Source organism: Pelecanus crispus, chromosome 2, assembly GCF_030463565.1.
Source record: "Pelecanus crispus isolate bPelCri1 chromosome 2, bPelCri1.pri, whole genome shotgun sequence".
Classification (NCBI taxonomy): Eukaryota; Metazoa; Chordata; class Aves; order Pelecaniformes; family Pelecanidae; genus Pelecanus; species Pelecanus crispus.
In genome coordinates, this window is record NC_134644.1 from 78700683 (window position 1) to 78721278 (window position 20596).

Here is a 20596-nt window from a genome sequence, read left to right on the forward strand (position 1 = left end):
AACACGGAGTAGCCCTACAGGTGGACAAGTGGGTTGGCAGACTACCAAAAAAAAAAGGGACAGGAACAGAATAGAATTGCATCAACATTTTACTTCAGAGAGCTCAAAACAAGTCCTCTGATACCTGCCGAGACCAAACAGATGGGTGAATCCTAGTTATCATCCCAAATAAGCAGGCTAGCATTGGAAAGCAGGCAAACTTTCTTGTGGGTAGTCTCACTTGGCTTGTGCGGAGCTCAAAGAAATAGCCCCAGAGCTGGCAAGGACAAATGCCCCTTGTCTCTGGATAAGTTGCATTCACTAAGGTTTTACATACGCAGGGCGTGCTTCAGGCTGCCATCTGTAGGGGGGAAAAAAAATATTTAGTGGAGAGATACAGGGACACTGCTCTTAGAAACCAGTAGTGTATTTGGGAAGGAAAGCAGTGAGCAAAGCACCATTTAAACAAGCAGTTCTCAAGCAATCAGGATGGAAGTAACTGAGCCAGACCTGCAAACACCCTCACCGATCAGCATCTTCTGCCTGTAACCTGCCAACACTGAGAAAGTTTCCCAAAAAAGCTGCTGGAGAATCCTGGCAGCACCTGGAAATCTTTAAGCCTGTCCAAGTATATGTCTTACAGCAATAAATATATAGGCAAATAAAGTACTTTTGGCATGTGCCTGTGATCGATGTTAACAAGGCAAACTGTAGCCTTAACAAGTGTTCGGAGAACAACGTAATCAAAAGCATGGAACAGCTTCTGCATAGTGACCGATACTCGGATCGGGACTCCAGCCTGGGAGAACGGCCACAGAGGTGATACAACTGAGGTCCACAAAATCCTGAAAGGTGCAGAGAAGGACGGTAGTGAATGAGCACTAGCTATTTCCCACAGTACAAGTCCTAAACCGCGTCAAGTGGAAGCATCAAATGGCAGGTTTAGAAGGTTGTTTTTTCACCTCCCCTCCAACAAAGCATGTAGGTCAACTGCAAAACTCACTACCGCAACATGCCGAGTGTCTGTACAGGTCCAAAAAGCTGCTGGACAAGCTCAGGAAGAAGGATTCTTGAACCTAAATACTGACATATATAAAACGCTTTCGGCTCAAGAGATTCCCAAAGCTGCACGATGCTGGAAAACTATACCAGGAAAGCATCGTTAATAGGTGCCCTTTTGCCATACTCTGTTTTGATAAATCCACATTGATCAGCATCCTGGGCTAGACGGGCTTTTGGTCTGACTCGGTATTAGACACAAGTAGGACTCCCTTTAGTTTTCAGTTTTGCAGGTGAAAAATGCAGCATGACTTACTCCACAGGACTAAAAAAACCTTCCCCCGCATATCCAGCGGCATTTCTGTCAGCTTGAAGAGGCATTCCCCACTCCGAACCCAAGTTTCACTGGAGAAGGAGGTACCAGGAACTGTTCATTCCAGGACAGGGCAGTCCTGGGGAAATGTCGCCGGAGCCGCAGCTTCGGCACGGTTCAGGTCAGAGTGATTTCGGAGGTTACCATACCACAGCTGTCTTCCCTGTCCGATGGCCAGCGGTTACCACACTTGCAGCAGAGACACGTCCAACTCGGGAGCTGCCCATAATTGAAGTTTTAACTACCACTCAATTCAGTTTAAGCGCAGCGAACTCTGAAGCGCACCGCCTGGGAGGGAAGAGGCACATCCACCCTCCTGCCTTCTCTGCAACACAAACCAAGCCCTTCAGCAGGGCCAGAGCAGAGCAGCAGGACAAGAAACCTCTGGAAAAACTGAGCGAGTACGGGCAGACTCGCTTCCCGGCCTTTGGGCAGGGACGGTGGTCAGAGGCTCGTCTGCAGACCACCTCCAGCAGAAGAGTCCAGAACAGAGCCAGGCCTCTTGTCGGTACTGCCACGGGCCATATTAACTTGTCGCCTTCAATATGCATCCAGCAGAGTTCAGGTCATGGATTTGTTGGAAGTTCATCACTTATTCAGGCTTTTGTGCGAGAGGTCACTGCTGTCAAACTGTCTGCTTTCACAAGCACAAAAGCGCATGTTAAAATGTAAATACTTACAGGTGTTCCACCAGGCACTCAAGATGAAAGTCAGTGCAAATATAATAGCCCTAGCCGTATTTTACAATGCTGGTAGTACTTGAATGTCATCTGTTTGTGAACCAAGGTTTTTATGTGGGTTCATCTGCCTAGACAGGAAGCGTGACCTAATGGCGAAGACACAGGACTGGATTTCGAGCATTTGGGTTCTTTTTCTGCCTCTGTTACTGTCTCCCTCTGTGACCTTCAGTAAATAAATTCTTCATGCCACTGTCCCAACTGAAAAGAACGTGAATAGATGCTTACTTGGTCCCATACAACTGCTGTGACCCTGTGTCATTTTTGCTAATTGCTACAAGAATTCTGGAATGATACAGGGAATGTTAATCTGACTCGTGAAGTTAACCTGAGTTAACAAAAAGCAAGAGCCTTATAAAAGAGCACAACACCCTCCTCCTCAAATGCCTGCATTACGCTGTTTGTTTTTCAAGACGGAATCTCTGCAACTTATTATTACACTGGCCTTGATGGAGACAGCATTTTGCAAATTCAGCTTTGCAACAAGCCCAGATAGACTGGCTTACCCCTGTTGCCTAGATTTGTGCGCTGCATACCACTTGCAAGGAACTCAAGCACGACTTCTGTGTTGGGGTAACACCACAAGGCAAGCAGCAGGACTATGCTGGCACAGGCCTACTGGGAAAATCAACTCTCCAGCTGTGGGAAGAAGCAAAGCCGGCAGAGGCTGCAATCACCACATCACCCTGGAATCCAGTTTTCATGTCCAGTCCAACCTCCTTCTGCGACTGAGCTGCACAGTTCTGGAAAAGCTGGTATCCTCTTCCCTCAGCACTTCCAGCTACGCGTCAGATTCTCTTGCGACTTTCGGAAACTACTGTATTAGCTATTAAATTGGAAGAAGTCATCCCAGGCCCGAGAGGAACTCGCATTCATTCCGTTCAGTACCTATCACAGGGGGAATTTTGCCCTGCGCATCCCACGTCACGGAGGTCAGACAGATAGCCCCACCACCCTTCACCACGCAGAGGCTCTCACCATCAGGGACCCTTGGTGTCAACATACAAAGCCAGCCAGCTTCGGAAAAACTCACGGGCACCGCGAAGTACCATCTCCCTGGAACAACACAGGGGAGTGGAAGGGAGCTGCGAACAACTGCGTTCTTCTGATGCGCATTCCCCTCCTCTGCTCAAGCAAGCGCAGGAGGCCAAATGAGCGCACATGACATGCTCCCTGCAGGATGCCACATCCTGCCGTATTTCATACGGCATCCCAAGGCAAGCCAGATACTTTTCAAACACAGTGTGATGTTTGACAGTGTGATCTGTCACAGTGTGACAGTTTCTCAGAGACAACACAGGGGAGAGAGAAGGGAATGGCACTGACAGATTTACCCAACAGCGCTGAACTGTTCCTAGCCACACTTCTCTTAAAAGGAAAAAAAATCAAGCAAACAGACACACCGCAGACACACACAAATTTTACAATGTGTATTCTTCCTGCTCCTTGCTTTCGGTAACTTGTTCTACTTTTACAAATTTCTCGTAACTCTCACTCACTCGTCCAAAACCTTCCCATTCCTATAGAAAGCAGAGGGCTGTTTTGAAGGGGGGTGGGGGGCAAAAACCCAAAGAATCGTGGAGGCTGTTTTACATACGGCTTAACCCCCCTAAACCTGCTCCCGGCCCTGCTCCCCCTCGCCCCCCACACACGGTGCCGCGTTTTAAGGAGCGCTGGTTATGCTGAGATCAGTGAGGCTCCGGGGGCCATCCAGGCAGCTGTTCCTGCTCCTGTGCGTGGCCAAGAGCCAAGTCGCTCTGCCTTTTTGGTGATGTTCCCTCCTGCCGGCTACCCCCACTCCCGCCCACACGTCTGCAGGGTGGGGCGAGGTGGCCACTGGCAGCCTTTCCAAGGAAACCTAAGAGGGGGGGAAGAAAAAAAAAAAAAAAAAAAAAAAAAGGCAGCTTTCATTTCCAGCCTCTGGTCAGAAATGCTCAGCGATTTTTGACAGCGTGCTGTGGGATGAAGCAACTGTAGTTTTTCCTCCCGGACAGCCAAGGCCCAAGTCGCCCTTAGGACTTTGTCACCTAAAGAATTAAAACGCGTGCTCTGCCCTCCCTCTCCCCGCGCGCAGGGACAGCCCGCCAGCATCAGCGACGGGCCCCGGCTCCGTACAGCTGTTCCCCTGTTTTAAAGCAGACCCATCCTTGGAGGCAGCTGTTCTCCAGCCAAATGATGATAGCAGAGCAGCAGCGAGCTCGCCCAGACCAACCCGAGAGCGCAAGGCGGGTGCAAGACATCTTCCAGGCGCAGGAAAGGGGCCACCGCAGCGCTTTTTCTTCCCTTTACGGCTCCCCGCAAGGGCAGGAAGCCGCGCGAAGGGCAGGCGAGGCGGCCAGGGCACCTTTGGGCCCAGCCAGCCCCACGGGGGCAGGTTTTCGGCAGCTGGCTATCTGCAGGCGGCAATCCCAGCGGCGGGGAGCGTCGCCGTGCTGAGCCGCAGCCAGATCCGGGGAGCGAAAAGGTGACAGCCAAGCCAACTTCGCATAAGCCCTCGGAGCCTGCAGCTCAGACCCCATGTCAAGATTAGGAAAGTATGCACACACAGCGAGCACATGAGCTGCTGGAGTGCCTCTCGTTTAACTCTCGCAGACACCGCGTATTGGAGGAGTCTGGGTTCACGGCCACGTTTCTTGCCGTCTCCCTTCAAAGCCGACTCTTGTCAGGCCGCAAGACCTGCGACACTTCCTCGGGCTGAGCGATACCTTCTCAAGTAGGGCCGAAACTGAAGTCCCTGAGACGAGCTTGGAGCTGCAGCTCACACGGGTTAAATATTCTGGCTTGTGTCAGGAATACTTTTTCTGAAAGTTAAACGCAGGCCCCAGTCCTGAAACACTTCCCCTAACTTCGTCCATGCCAGTATTTTGACTTAAATGGAACAACCTACTTAAGTAGAATTATATCTGTGTTTAAAGTGTCTGCAGGATCAGTGCTTGGCGTGATCTAGACTGGCCTCCGACATACACACACGCTCCAGCAAATTTAAAAAATACCTTGAGAGCTATCAGGCTAAGCTGCGTTAAGACAAAAAGAAAAGGATAAAGACGGTAACCCCCACCACAGCACATTTAAAATTTACATCTGCATTATGTTGTAGATGATTCACCGGGGCAGGAGAAATAGGGATGCCTGCAGGCTATGGCTGGAAGCGAGAGAAGGGTCCCTAATACTCAGTTTATCTGGACAAAGAGAAGTCTCAAAACCAAGCGGATCTGTACACTGTCAGCACCAGAAACACTGGCGATTCTGGGAGTCACGATTTTTTTCATTTTACCTCTTCTAAGGAGTAACAATTTAAGTACAGTAATGTTAGCAATCTGAAACTGCAAAGAAACACCCATTCAGCCAAGAAACAAATTCGATTCCTTCCTTCTCCGTACCGAGCACAAAAGCAGCAGATACAAACGTGAGTTTCCTTGGAACAAACCAGTCAAATTCATTCAAATCTTCCCGAAGCGCAACAGGGCAGAACCCATTCCTGTTCCCAGAGCTTATTACAGTAACATGACTAAACATGCTCAGCAGTCCAATGTGATAGGATGCATCCATTTGCTGATGCCAGAGGAAGATGCATGTCTCTTCTACATGGCACTGCTCTCACAGGCTGCTTTTCAAAAGATGTTTTGAAAAGCGACCTGCTGCGTACATTCTTAACAAGTCACAGTATCACCGGCTGTACAAGTGTTTGACCTCTACTTGCTATGCACTGTGGACAAAAATCTGACATCAGCTTATTCCAACCTTAGTAACACCAAACTGCTCCTATGAAGCTGGCTGGAACAGACTACGACAACGCACCGATAAACTCCCAGACGGACCCCCGGAGTGCTGAAAATGCAACTAGTTTAGTACATGAGCCCACATGTTTTAAATTTGGGTTGGTTTAATCCAAGTAAGTAACCTGATTAAAATGGGAGTCTTCTCTGGAGGTCTAATTTCTAGATGTTTCCATTACTCCATATGCTTTCATGTTGTATAAACATAACAAACGATACATACATCACCATTGGGATGATTTAAGAATTCAGTTTAAAGCTACCACGCAAGTCACTCAAGGCAAGAGAATTAGATTACTTTGTGAATGCCAAGAGCCAGCAATTGCACTTCGTTTCAGTCTTGGGAAGGTGACGTACTGAAGGGGTGACATCTTCCTATTCCTGGTTTCTTCTTCTAATTTCTCAATTTCAGAACCTTGACATTTGTCACTTTTACACACAGACCTAAAGCAAAAGGGAGAGAGAAGGACGTGGTCTGACTGTGATGCTTTAAAACACGTATTAAAGCTAGGAGTGTATTTGCTTCTAAACCAAACAACCAGATGCAGACCCCTGAACATGTGTATATACTTGCACCTATACTGCCTAGAAGGAAAAAAAAAAAGAATCTTTGTCCCTCGTGTGCAAACTAGGCATTTATGAGAGCTGCCCAAATTCTGCCTTGCAACCAAAGCTCTCTGTTCATAAGCAGACACCCCAGCAGCAGCAGTGCAGGTTCCCAGCATGCCTCAACCTTGATATCTGGAAAGGCTCCATTATGGGGTAAGAAGATCGTTATAATTAAACATTTATACTGAGGTAGTGCCGAGCAGGTCAGTTCCACAATGTGTTAGGTGGCTTTTCAAAACTTGGTAATTGAATGCTGATCCCTGCCCCGAAGAGTTTACAGTGTAGGAAATCAAAGCGTAACATTTGGCATCTGTATACTGGGAATTAATCAAAGACCACCACCAGCTCATTTCTTGGGTCTTTGGACTAGGCAGCTCATATAAACATCCATTACCAGAAACAGTGGAAATTTTTAAAACAGCAGTCTGGACTTTCCTAATCCACATCTGTGCTACTGGGTTGTGCAGCTCCGTTTGAATTACTAGCTGAGACAGTAACTACAGCATGCAATCTGCACATGCTGCTGGCATCTTCTTGTCCAGGGTAAATTATTTTTGGCCCAAATACTTTTTAGCAATCATTTTGAAAAGACAGCAAGCACACAAACGGAAACATTTACTGCAAGTCAGACAATTCAGGCAGGGCAGGCACGACAGAGGCTGCCAATGCACGAGGTCGAAAGTCAGGCAACAGCAGATCCTTCTGCACAGGGTCACCCAATACTCCAGGACGACCCCAGGCAGGCAGCAGTACATCTACTATGCAATACCAGCACACGTCAGCTATCAGGCGGACCACGGCCACATGTGAGTCTGTGGCATTGCAAATCTACTAACCCACATCTTTTCCTATGGAGATTAAGAGTTACGCAATGGTGTAAATAAAAACTCTGGCCCCAAACACACAGGGGCCATCTCTGCCCCAGATCCATCCTCAGGGAGAATCCTCTACGTTCCCCTTTTCCTGCAGGGAAGGACAGGCCTGGGAAGAACAAGTCTTCCTCCCACTCACCAGAGCGAATATACTCAAGAAAGTTAAAGCACAGCCTCTAGGATTTAGAAAAGAGATGCAGCAATGGCCACACTGTTTCAGCAATGCCCAAAACCAGGACGGAAGAGAATTCAGTCAAAACTGGCTATTATATCGCAAATTCAGTTTGCTGTCTATCAAACAAGCTCCTAAAACAGATGCACTGACTTTGTAACTACACCTGTAGGAATTTCAGACATCAGAAAAATACAAAGACACTGTCAGTGTTTCAGTTTTTTAAAGTTTCCTGGCATCTTTCATGCTATGAATGCTCAAAAGCTTTCAGCTGTATATACCCCACATAAAATCTTAGTCCAGTGAAGCCTGAAAGAATTTTGCTGTTGATTCGAATGAAGCCACGTTTTCCGCTTCTACATACTATGTACACATCTATTGATTTATTAAACACAGAACAGCAACGGGACACGATCTCTGTTCAGCTTGGCCCACTTAACTGTTCTGTGAACACCTTAACTTTCGTTTGCTGACTTTTGAGCACCTAAAATGAGTACCTTATCATTTATTTCTATCTTTTTTTTCTTTCTCCAGGGAAAAGGGAATCATGGAAAATCTTCAGTCACTAGATTTAAAGAGCTTACAAGTTCCAAAAGCTTTGCAAGTAGAGATTGGGAACTGCTTGAACTGCAGTTAGCGGGGCTGCAGATTTTACAGAATCCACCAGTTCCTTCCTGCAGAGTTTATAATCTGCATGACTTCCTCCCAAAGTAACCGGCATCCACTCTGAGGTACGGATCATTTCACTCACCCCTAGAAATCCACCCTCTGGTTAGGTCGAACGTGGTAGCCACTTCATGCTCAGCAAAAAGATGCTGCCACTTCCCAAAAGAAGGAATGGAGACAGAGGATGGAGAAGGTTTCTCGCACAAAGTGCAGGTAGTACCGATATGAAAATGAATTCTTCACTATTTAAAGAAAAGCACAGCTTCCAACAATACACCAGGGAAACAGGGGCACTGCGATTCAGCTCTCTCTATCCTTCTGCAACATGGACAGTCAGGTCCTGACAGTTTAAAGACTGCCAGGAGATCTTACCAAGCAGAAAAGCCACCTATCTGCTGTAAAGGCTGGAAGTTGCTCCAAGACTTGTCCTAGAAGCTGCCAAGGACCACAGTTTTGAAGCTTACTTGGAAATGTAGTAAGATGTACTAAGCGACACCTGGCTGGGCCATCTGACAAGGAAGAAGAACAAACAATACCTGCAGCTGTTAGAAAAAGAGACCAAAAGAAATACACCCTCCAAATCAACTAAATACAAGGCACAAGTTACATCTCTGTGGAGCAGCACTTGTCATTGCACTCATACTTCTTCCCCTGGAAAATAACAGTCAAACCTCACAAATGGAAGCTGTTAGTAACCCAGCGACGTCTCTTCCACAGCCGGCTTCTATGGCATGCACTTGCACTTCCTGGACCTTCACAGTCTCACTTAAAAAGCAAGCCTCCGCCTGCAGCTTTCCTTCCTTCCATCCAAAAGCATCAGGATGTACAGACAGCAAAATATGTGAGTTGTGCTGCAAGTTATCCAAGTGAACACCGACTCAGGACACCGTAAGGCTTTTGGGGAGAACGAGAGGACAAAGCAGGCAAGCACATGCACAAGACGCCACAGCCGCATGTTGTCCTCCATACGCCAGCAACTGCAACAACATCAGAAAAAAATGCACACACGAACGCTGGTGCACACAGGTATGCATGTCCTGGCTGCTTCTCATGTTCTCAAAACACTAAGAGCAATGAGACATAATGAACTTAAAATTTAATGAAGAAAATGCATCTTGTTTAACAAAAAGAGGAACTTAAACTAGGCTCTTTCCCCTACCCAAAGCTGCGAGTGGTCCAAATTAAAAGTGATGTTGCTCCCTAAAGGAAATACAAGGAAGTACTGCTGCTTATTGGTGCAAAATCCAAAGCAGTTCTTCCTTGTCCAAGCGGTAACGTTAGCAGTGTTCAGCCTGAACATGGGAATGGAATTTATTGCTGTGATGCAAGCGCCCTGAGCAAAGCACTCCCAGGTACCGATACACCTGAACACTGACATCACCTGCCGTACGAAACGGGACTAACAAGGGCTCGAATTAAAGCCAGCTAATCACACACAATAAAAGCAAAGGCCAGCTACACCTCAAAGCGAACATTTTGCTTCTCTCATCCTCAGAGAGGAACCGCATACTTCAACTAACTAAAAAAATGTTTGTCAAGGGCTGATCATCCTCCGTTTTCAAAGGACAGATGATGCGGGCCACCCATTCCTAAACCACCTAGGAGTATGTTTGTGCTGTTTCAAGAAAGCACATGCTAACACCTGTTAAAATATCCACCAGAAGATGACAAGTGGAGAAGTCTTACGTGTATCAGAGGCTGGCAATTCCACTATTAACCACAAAATACATTTCTCTTTTAGAACCAAATTAGCAAGTCACTCGGGCACATCAGCATAGAAAATGTCCAAGATGCTTAACATACTTTTTACCCAGAGTGACTTAAAAGTCAAAATTCAATTTTTCAAAGCTGACAGAAATTACACTGGGAAGTCACTTGGCCATTGTCTGCAAGCAGCTCTCCCACACTTTTCGAGAGCTCTACACAAGTAACGTCCCTCGTGCAAATGGATCTTCAAAGAAGCTTCAGACACCAGGATGAGGGGATGTCTTCTTCAAAAGGAAAAGGATCTCTCGAAATCCTGAGATTAAACAAGTACATAATTAAATAAGATTAAACACAAAACACATTTAGCTCAGGAAGGTTAGGTGCCGGAAAACAGTGGAATTTGAAAGTTGCATTCCATGTGCTTCTGTGGGAAGATCGACAAAGGAGACAGGGCAGTAATCAAGGGCTGAAAAGCCTCCCTCTCTAATGGTCCTTGGAATACCTATTTTAGTTCAGGAGCCTAACAACGCCCGTGGGGCCTTTTGACAGCTTTTCTTTTCCCTTGCTGTAGCACCTCTGCGGATGGCTGGGACTCTGCAGGTGAATCCTGTTGTTAAAACAGCTGCCTGTCTCTACATCTTTAAAGAGATATTCAGATTCTCTTAGCCTTACTTAGTTGAATCACTCTGAATAAACAGTCTCCACCCATCAACTACTTCTTTTGTGTAAAGCACCTATTCAAAGGCAACCACCTTTATTGATTGCTAGGCTGGCCAACCTGAAAGCTGAAATGCCACCAGTAAAAAAAAAAAAAAAAAAAAAAGCAGGATATACCAGAAGGCCTGTGTTGTTTCTAAAGGAAGCACAGGTCCAGGCACTGCTCAGTTACATCAGGACAATTCCTTTCTGACTGCAGGAGGCTGCTCTTACAGGTTTAACACTGGCACAGCCCAGTATCCCACTGACCCTTCTCCCTTTTGTCCAAGCCCTTTTCCTTGTTCTGACCTTTTTTCCAGCACAACACGAACAGGCCATCCAACGGGAGTCCACCGCATATGCCCCAGCTGGCAATTATTTGTACTTTTAACATTTCATAATAAAGCATTAGCACAAGCTCTAGGTACTTTTTGTCGCCCTGTTCTCAGTAAAATGCTGAGGGAAGGGGGGTGAGATGCTCCGGTACTGCTGCCACTGGCCCTCAAATGTTGCTATTCAAAACAGAGCGGTAGGGTGGGGTGGAGGGAACACCTTCAGGTGGGAAAAACATCATGACTGGCAGACATCAAAGATAAGCCATCATCAGATTTCTTGCACCGAAGAAGAACAAAGAGTCAATGCTCCTGAAATTCCTGTTCAGAAATACCCCAGAACAGAGCCAGCACTTCCCACCTCAGCCAACCTCACCTATTTTCATTTGTAATCAAACGCTGATAACCAAACCTGGCCTGGCAAAGCTCTGCAAGTTGCAAGCCCTTCCTGGCTCCACACAAATAGCTAACTTTTCAGTGTGTCACCAGAGAGTGGCATTTCCAAAGATACCCAAGTCCTGCCTTTTAAATCACTGCCTATAAAGATGCTTCTAAATGGGGGGTGGGGGGGGGGGGTGGGGGGGAGGGAGTTGAAAGCCACAGCTCCCCTTAGTGCTGGTTTATGCAGGATATTAAAAAAAAAAACCAACCAAAAAACAAAAAACCAACACACACAGAGAAAGGATTCCTCATGCACCTTCCCAAAGAAAATCTGCTTTAACTGCTGAACAACAACTTGGCAAGTCAGATCTCCCGCCTCAAAATAAGAAATGAGCTGTTGCATGGTCTCAGAAGGCAATTCCTTCTCACCCTCAAAGTTCACATCTGCTCCTTGAGACGCTTCCCAGCAAAGCTGCAGGGTACCTGAGCACTCCATCCACGATGAAGCTGTACTCAAAAGAACACGAAGCAGTTCCTGGCCCCTTTCCAAGCTGCAGAATACTCTTGAAAAAGCGTATTTTAAAGCTGTAATCCCATGACTGACCGTCTTGCTTGAACCCAGAAAGGAGGTAAAAGAAAAGACACAGTGCGACAGGCATTCTCACTACCTTCAAGAGAACCGAAAGCAGCGCTACAATCCTCCTCTACAGACAATTATCTCCAAGAAAGAAGCTACCACATCATCAAGGCAGCCATCTCAAACTGGTCCAGTAACATGGTCCAATAATACACTCATTTGAAAACAACCTTTATTGCACTGAAAGGAGAAGACATGATCTCACATGTTTTAAGAGTGTACACCTAAAACACAGATTTCCAAACTTAGGCATCATTCATCAAAAAGTTAAAAGGGGCTTTTTCTGCACATGCATAGATTTCGGACTAACAGGATTTACTTGTTTTCTGCCTGTTCCTGGGGAACCTTTGCAGTTTCTTTTTTCCCAAGACTGTCCCTACAGGCTGCTATCCAACATACATCAGATGCTCTTGGAGCACCAGATAACTCTGGAAGGACATTTGCAAAGGGCACAAATCAAGGGCCCAATGCTGGCAAAATTTAGGCATACTGGGGGAGGGTGGAATTACTCCTCTGTGTATGTAGATAACTTGAACACTCGACACAGTCCCCTGGAAAGCTTTATTCATGCATCTAAGCATTTTTTTCAGGCGTTTTACTATCAAAAGAATGTATTTTAAGTCAATTAAAAAATTGTTGCAACTTAAAAAGTGAATCCCTTACAAAAACACTCAGGTTAATTTTAGCATCCTTCTGTTTAGCTGCTTAGCAACACTTATCCTATGACCTTCTAAGCACCACCTACTTTTACAAGGGATAATGAATATAACCAAAGGGATTTATCTATATGTTTTTAATCTATACAATGTAAGTACATGAACAGTTTTTATTTAAATGAGAAATCCAACTGAGAGCAATCCAAACCATTTCCGCTTAAGAAGAAACTTTCACAGGCTAAAGCCAAGCTACTGTTATGACTGCAGTGTGACTTCAATGTAGGCAAAGTGATAAAATCCTTAAGGATTGAGAAAAGCACTACAGAAGTCCATGTTTGTATGCCTTGGGAAACACTGCGCTTGCCTTTGGTACCAAAGGAGATTATAGATATTACTAACAGATAATGAAGACATTCGTCTTTCCCCGTGCTGAAACTTTAAGAATCTCCCGACCCTCAGAATCAAAAATAAAAGCCATTCGGTCAAAGGGTCAGTGAATGTTCTAAAGACTTAAGAATGGCTGCACAACCTGGGTGAGCTGAGTCAGAATAAGATGTTTCACTACACTGAAATCTGCAAGCAAAGTTTCAAACACCCAGGTCTGGGTGAAAAAACAAACAAACAAAAAAGAAAAAAAAAAAAAAAAAAGCCAGCCAGCAAACACCCTGTTATATTCTGTCTTAATACCAAACAAACAAACAAAAAAATATATATATATTCTTTAGTGTCGTTAGCTATTAAAAGGAATGTGTAAGACTGACTACATAAATAGTCACTACTGATGGACAAACAACAGTTTGACAACTACAAGCTGCCTGTGGAATTAGAGCAGAAGCTGACTCGATGGTACTTAAAGGATGGTGTTTCTCCAACTCCACGATACAAACTCAGTCCCAGATACGGCTGCCGGGAGGAGGAAGGTGAGGGAGCAAAGGAGGCCGCGCGGGGCCGAGCACAGCTGCCCCGTAGGAGGCTGGCCGCGTCCCTGCCGGCAGGTGAGGGAGAGCCCCGGTACTCTGATTGATTGGATGATGGATTCATGCTGTTTCTGGGTTTCTAACAAACAAAAGGGCCTATTCTTCCCTGGATGTACCCAACTCCCGTTAAGGCTAATCGGCATTATGCAGGCACACCAAGAAAAGCCTATATACCCTGAAGTCTTCAAAGAGAAAATTAAAACCTAAAACAAATATGGCTGGCCTGACCCTGAGTCACTGCATCCCTTTCACGCACGCTGACCCTGTGGAAAACAGGAACTGCGGTAACAAAACTCAGTGCTTGTGTCAAAACGACAGACCTCAACGAAAAAACTTCAGCCATCGCAACAGCTGTCTACTGCGCACTGCAGGGGTGACAAGACGGCGTTATTTAACAACTGTCGGTAATAAGCAAATTTTTTTCCAAGGCACGGGGCCGGAGTCTGGTGTTGGAAGGGCAAGAAGCACCGGTTGCGTTTGCTGTCTCTCCTACACCCAAATCACGCCGAACTAGACGTTCAGCTACTCTCTCAAAGACGTAACCACGCGATCTTACCCACAACAGAAGCCAGGGGAAAGAGGGAGTGGGGATTAAAACTGGATGGTTGGTGTGTGTCCCCCCCCACACACACACACGCACTTCCCTCCAGCAATCGGTTCAGCGGCTCCGGGGCAGGATGCTGGCTCCTCGGGGCGGGCAGGACCAGAGCATCAGCTCCGGGCCGGACACCGGGGCGCAGCTGCGGGAGGGCGGGGGGCACGGAGGGGCACGGAGGCGCCCGGGGCCTCGGCGGGGCGCGCAGCCGAGCGGAGCGGGGAGCGCAGGCAAATGTGCTGAGCCAGGAGAAGCGCTCTCCTCCTCCTGCATAACCCAGCGAGGATGCCGAGCAGGCGAAGATATTGCAGCCGAGAGGTGAAACGAGGAAAATAATAATGAAAATTTAAAAAAAAAAAAAAAAAAAAAAGTGGGGGGGGGGGGGGGCAAGCGTGCGTGCGGAGGGGAGGCGGGGGAGAAGTGCAGGGAGAAGAAGCCAGAGGAAACTTATCTGCGACATGACAAAGTTCAATCCACCGCCCTCCCTCCTCTGCTGAAAAGGAAAAAAAAAAAAAAAAAAAAAAAAAAAAAAAAAAGTTGCAGCATCTCGGCGCAACGCGCTCCCCGCGGCGCGGCCCGGCCCGGCCCGGCCCTGCTCTGCCCAACAACAGCCGCGCCCGCCCGCGCCCCCCGCACCGGCGGCGGACGGGGGGGGGGGGGGCGTCGGGGAGAAGATCCCCCCCAGCTCCGTGCATATTAACCGGGGGGGAGGACCTGCCTCGCATCCTCGGGGCGGCCCCCGCCGAGCCGCGGGGGGGTCCCGGCCCGTAGCAACGGCGATGGGGAGCGCGGCCGCCGGAGAGACGGGGTCGCGGCCGGCTCCCATCCGCACCGCGCACGGCGGCGGGGCGGGGGGGGCGGCAGGCGTGCGGCCCGAAACTTTGTTTTCACCCAAAACACCGCCCCTGCAAAGGGGGTGGGGGGTGTCTCCACCGCTCCCCCCCCCCCTCCCGGGACAGGGGGTGAAGGGGGGCGAGGGCGGCCCCGGGCCAGACCCCCCCCCCCCCGGCTTTCGGATGCTGCCCGGCTCCTTCCTGTAGTGGTGACGCCGCCCGGGCGTCCCTGCCCGCCGCCGGCCCCGCCGCGCTGGGATGTGTCCCTGGCACCGCACAAAGCCAGCGGGAAGGGGAGGGGGGGACCCGCGGGGGGCAGCCCCCCGAAACACCCCGGGGCTGCCTCCCCACCCCCCCCCCCGCCACCGCCGCCGCGCAGGCCGGGAGCGGGGAAAGGACACGCACGTCCCTACCGGGGCGGGGGGGGGGGGGGAGTGTGGAGAAAGAGGAGGAAAGCGGAAAAACTAAAATAAAGTAAAGAAGAGGGGAAGGGAGGAGAGGGGAGAGGTGCCGGGGTGCCGAGGAGGGGCAGGCACGGCCGGCCCCGCCGGGGGGGCGGAAAGCGAGCGGAGAGATGCGCGGCGCAAGCCGGCTCTACCTGCGAGGAAGGGGCCGCCTTCATCCCAACTTCCCAGCTCCGGCGCGGCCCTCCCGTCCGGGAAAAGCGGGCAGGGGCCGCCGCGGGACCCGCCGCCACCGCCGGCAGGAAAATCGGCCCGAAGGAAAAGTTAAAAGGCAAGCGGCTGCGGGCTCGGGAGACGGGGGCGAGCCGGGCTAGAAGATGTTGCTTCCTCGCAGCCCCATCCAAATTGTGGCGGTGGCTGGTTAAAAATAAACTTTGCTGCAGGAGGGGGGGGATGATCTGGCCGGATTCCTGAGCTCAGACGGTTTAATATGGATGAGCATCAGGTCCTGAAGGCAAAACGCCGCGGCTGGTGCCGCTGGTTGGTAGAAAGTCTGCAACAGGGAAGGGGAAAAAAAAAAAAAAAAAAAAAAAAAAACCAGGAGCCGCGGAGGGAGGAGAGGAGAGGGGAGGAGCGGGGGAAGGGAAGAGGGAGGCTACACGAACTCATCATCATCTCCACCGCTGCCAGCCAAACTTTTTTTCCTCCTCTTTTTTTTTTTTTAAAGGAAACTTTTTTCCCCCCCTAACAAGCATTTCATTTTTTTAAAGAAGTCGCACGACCAGCCGACACGCTGCAACGTCCTCACCCCCGCGCCTGCCCCCTCCCAGAAGTTTATTTTTCCTCCTCTTTCTTCCACCCCCCCCCCCCCCGCGCTTAAGAAAAAGAAAAGAAGAAGGGGGGGGGTGGGGGGGGGAGAGATCCCTGCGGAGTTGGGGCAGGCTGGTGCCCTTTGTGAGGGAGCGCGGCGGCCGGGCAGCCCCGCGGTACTTACGCCGGACTTTGCTGGGGCTGGGCTGCTTGCGCCGCGACATGCCGGGAGGATGGGCCGCCGGGGGGGCGCGGGGGCGCGCCGGGGGGAGCGCGCACGGGAGGGAGCCGCAAACTTGTTCCGGAAAAAGGAATCAAAATGGCGTTTCTGTGGATGTGCAAAGTTCATCAAACTCCGCGCTAACTTCCCGTCCTTCCGCGCCTCCCTGGAGGGGAGCGATGGGCACGCTTAGGGACCCCGCCGCGCCGCGCCGCGCCGCGCTCCGCGGGCGCCCCCGCCCCCGGCCCGCCCCCGCGCTGCCCCGCGCGCCCCGATAAGGAGGCGCATCACGTGCCGCGCCGGCTCCTCGCCCGGGGACGCGCGGCCGCGGCGGCCGCCTGCTGCAGGCAGCATCCCCCGCCGGGCCCTGGGCGCGGGAGGGGCGCCGCCGCCGACGGCCGCCGCCCGCGGCCCCCCCCGCCGCCGCCCGCCGCAGCCGGATGCCCCCCGCGGGCGGCCAGGTGCCACGCGGCGCCCCGCGCCCTCCCCGCAGCCCCGCCGGGCTCTCCCGGGCCACCGCGGCCCCGCTCCGGGCCACCGCGGCCCCGCTGCGGGCCGGGCCGTGCCCGGCCCCCGGCCGCCGGCGGCTGTCCCCCGGGCCGCGGCGGGCGCGCCGGGCTGGAGCGCATCCGCGGCCGCCGCCGGCGGTGCCGCGCTGCCGGCTTTAGGAATTCGTCGGGGCTGTGCGCTGGCCGTGGAAGGGTCCGTGCATCCTCCTCCTCCTCCTCCTCCTCCTCCTCCTCCCAAGCCCGGCGCCTCACCAGGTACGGCGGCCGCAGGCAGGAATCCGCCGCTCCCCGGGCAGGAGTCAGCTTCTGGAGGGGGTGGTGGTGTCTCTGTGTGTGTGTGCGTGTGTGTGTTTCCTCAGAAAACTCCTCGTCCTTGGGCGCTTTTGGGTCCCTGCTGGGCTCGGGCACCCATCGGGCTGGCAGCACCTCAAGGACGTGGAATCTGAGGAGACCCAGAGCATCACCCTCCGGAGCGGGAGGTCGGCAGGCTGCGCCTCACGGCCGGCGAGCTCGGGGCGTTTGCACGTCTGGGTGGCTGCATGGTGAGGCACCGCACGTGTGGTCCTGCCCGTCACTGTCGCTGCGGTGCAAGCTCAGAGGTGCGCAAGACTCAACGAGTGATGGATGGAGCCGTGGGGGATTTCGCTTTAAAGCCGGTACCGCTTTAGGGTTGTGTGACAAATAGTACATAAAAATAACGTATCTGGGAAGACTCCATCCTGAAAGCTCGATGGAGCGGGGGGGGGTGTGGGAGAATAAAGCAAAACTGCTTGCGAGGAGTGCCGTAACGAGTATAGGAGGAACCAGTTTACACTTTAAGGAAACGGTTATTTACACTATTTCTAAAGCTACAAAAACGAGGCCTTTTAAAGCTGTTACTGGTGAGATGGAACCTGAAGTTGCAGGCTGATTTTTTTTTTTTTTTTTTTTTTAAACAATCAAGTCCTGGCCTGTAGGCAAAAGGCTTGTACCAGCTTACCTGGTATCCTATCTCCTGATTGAAAAGGGATTCGCATGGAAAGGAAGGCTAAATTCCAGGTATGTGGCAGTAAGCCCTCAACCAACTCTTTTCACAAACAGTCTTTTGCCTGTAAGGGGTCATTATTGTAACTTCCTTTGCACCGTTCTTTTAAAATACTGGACAAAACCATACAAGTCAGGAGTACACAGGACCTATCTCAAGGACACGAGCTGTGCTTCATGTCAGGAATAACCCACTTCCCTTCCCGACTCCAAGTAAAACACCTGCAGGTCTGGTGATCCGGAACCTGGAAATGCCAAAATCGCAAAACCGAAAGGCACACACGTGTATTCAGAACACGAAACTGCAGCTTTAACTTACGTGCGTTTGTTGCGGTGCTTTCTGCAGGCTGAATTTTTTGTCAGCCGAATTTTGTGCAGTGTTACACGTGAGCTTTGTGTATAAATTTCAATACCATAAAGCTCTGTTAAAGTGGAGTCGCTGACTGACAGAACAGCTATATAATAGTTTACCCCACGACGTAGCAGCAAACATGAGAAAGTGCATTCTGATTGTTCTGCTACGAGGCTCTTACTTTACCCAAAAACAATCAAGGGAAGTCATTAAGAATAATTTCATTGTAAAGTGTCTTTAACCTTTTCATCTCTGTCCCCGTTACACCTGCCAACCTGCAGTGGCAGAACGGTCGGTAAATTCCATAGCTTTATAGCCAGCTTACATCTTTACTTCAGTATCTCTTGCGGTCAGGCATCCGATTAAACAAAAACCTGAGCAGTTGTCCGTCTCGAGCTCAGCCCTTAAAACATGTTACATTGGAAGACTGCCGTGATTTTAGCCTGCATGGCACATAGATATAAACTGCGTGGAGATTAGGCCTACGAGTTTCCAACCTAAGGCCTTGTTTGCACCGACGTTTACATAAATTGCTGTAACTGATACTGGTGCAAAATCCTGTATGGATAATCATCTTTGGAGGCTGGCAACGCATGTCTCATTGACCTATGGCTAATATCTCTAGAATAGTCTTTGCAGGCATTTTGGACCACCTCTGCATGAAGATTCCCATCCACCCTCGCTGTGTTTTCTAACTTCAGAGGTGCTTAAGCAGCCTTCCACGCAGGAAGTTTAGGAAGCGGGCAGACGGAATACAAAACCAAGCGGTGTTCAATTCAGCATCTGAAATCTGCTCTAGAAACATGGACGTGCAATTATGTAGGTATTGTAAAGCTCGCGCTGGAAAAAAAAAATCAGGATTTTAATGCTTGAAGAAAATATGTAGATTTTTTAATCGCATTTATATTTTTATGTTTTAAACATCCCTATTCTTACAGAGAAATGTAATGAAGGGTGAATCAGGACATACTATGCTGTGTTAATGGTGTAAATTAAAAAATGCAAAACAAGTTATAACAAAAATTAACTGCAGAGGTTTATGACATAGTAAAAAGTGATACATCTTTAACAGTTTAGATATGAATTTTAATTCTGGGCGATTGCAGGGCAAGAGAAATTACAATAACTCAGTTTTCAAACTTTCCATTATTTGAACTTCTATAACGCATCAGAGAGGTCAAAACCTACTGTGGTCTAAGACTGAATGTGAAATTTTGAGCAAACTGTTTCTTTTTTTTATTATTCCAGTGAAAGAGAAAGTAGAGATAATTTTTGACTGATAAAAAACACTTTTATGAGTAAAATTACTCTCCCAAAACGTTACTACATTGCTTATGTGATACAGCTATCCCTTTCACTCTGCATTTTCTACCATCTGCGTTGCCGTGTTTTATCCTGTCTCCTCTGATCACTCTGTCTGTGACAGCTGAAGAATTTAGTCTTTGTTTTCTGACGACTGCACACGGTTTGCATACTTTCTGGATATCCTGACATCAATACTCAGCAGTGACGGTAAACATGCTAAGGGGCAAGACGACTTTCTCTGACTTCTCTATAACCCTCGCACACCTCTCTAGTCCTACACAGTGATCTTAAATGCAATGAACCGTAGTACAAATAAAAGCGATAGTTTTGTGAAGGTATTTTGTGTATTATCGCTTTCATTAAGACCACTGGGTGACATAGCCATGTTGGCAACATAAAAGCCACCTGCTGCAGTCCCAAGAAAAGGACAACTCTGCCCCCACCCACAATTCAAATATCAGAGATGCTGATTAAAGGTATTCAAGGAGAGAAGAAAAACAGGATGCGTAGCTTACATGAAGGCCACAACTTGAGGATACGACGACGTCTTAAAGCACAGAGACTAAAGCGGACATTAGCATTGAAAGAGGAGGTTTTAGTGAAAGGTTAGCAAAAAAATCTTTTTTTTTTTCCCCTTCTTATTAGACGTTATCAGTACTTTCTGCTTTAGATCATGGCATTTAGAAGTTACTTTAATTTCTTGCGATGTTTACACATCCCTTTCAGCCAAAAGTAACTCAGTTTGGGGTAAGGCCATTCTCTAACTAACCAGGAGTGTTTCACACGCTGCACGAGGCAGCGCTGGGCCCTGACCTTCTAACGCCGCACGACCGCATCCGAAGGCTGGGTGAGGGTGGGTGCCAGCAGCCAGCTCCCTCGCCCTGACACGCGGCTGCCCAGCCACAGAGGGGGTCGGAGGCACCGGAGGCACCGTTCGCTGCCCGAGCTTTTATGCCTGCGCAGCATCCCGAGTCCT

At 49.4% G+C, this 20596-nt stretch overlaps 1 protein-coding gene across 3 annotated transcripts in view; it reads right to left on the reverse strand.

Annotated features, from left to right (window-relative positions):
• The window catches only part of RREB1 (ras responsive element binding protein 1), a 123273-nt gene extending 108642 nt beyond the window's left edge, over window positions 1-14631 (reverse strand). For all 3 annotated transcript variants that reach the window (XM_075705467.1, XM_075705466.1, XM_075705468.1), the window contains exon 1: window positions 14612-14631. In XM_075705467.1, the coding sequence (XP_075561582.1) occupies window positions 14612-14624 (13 nt within the window). In that variant the 5' untranslated portion in view covers window positions 14625-14631. The remainder of the gene's footprint in view (window positions 1-14611) is intronic.
• Between the last annotated feature and the right edge of the window lie 5965 nt (window positions 14632-20596).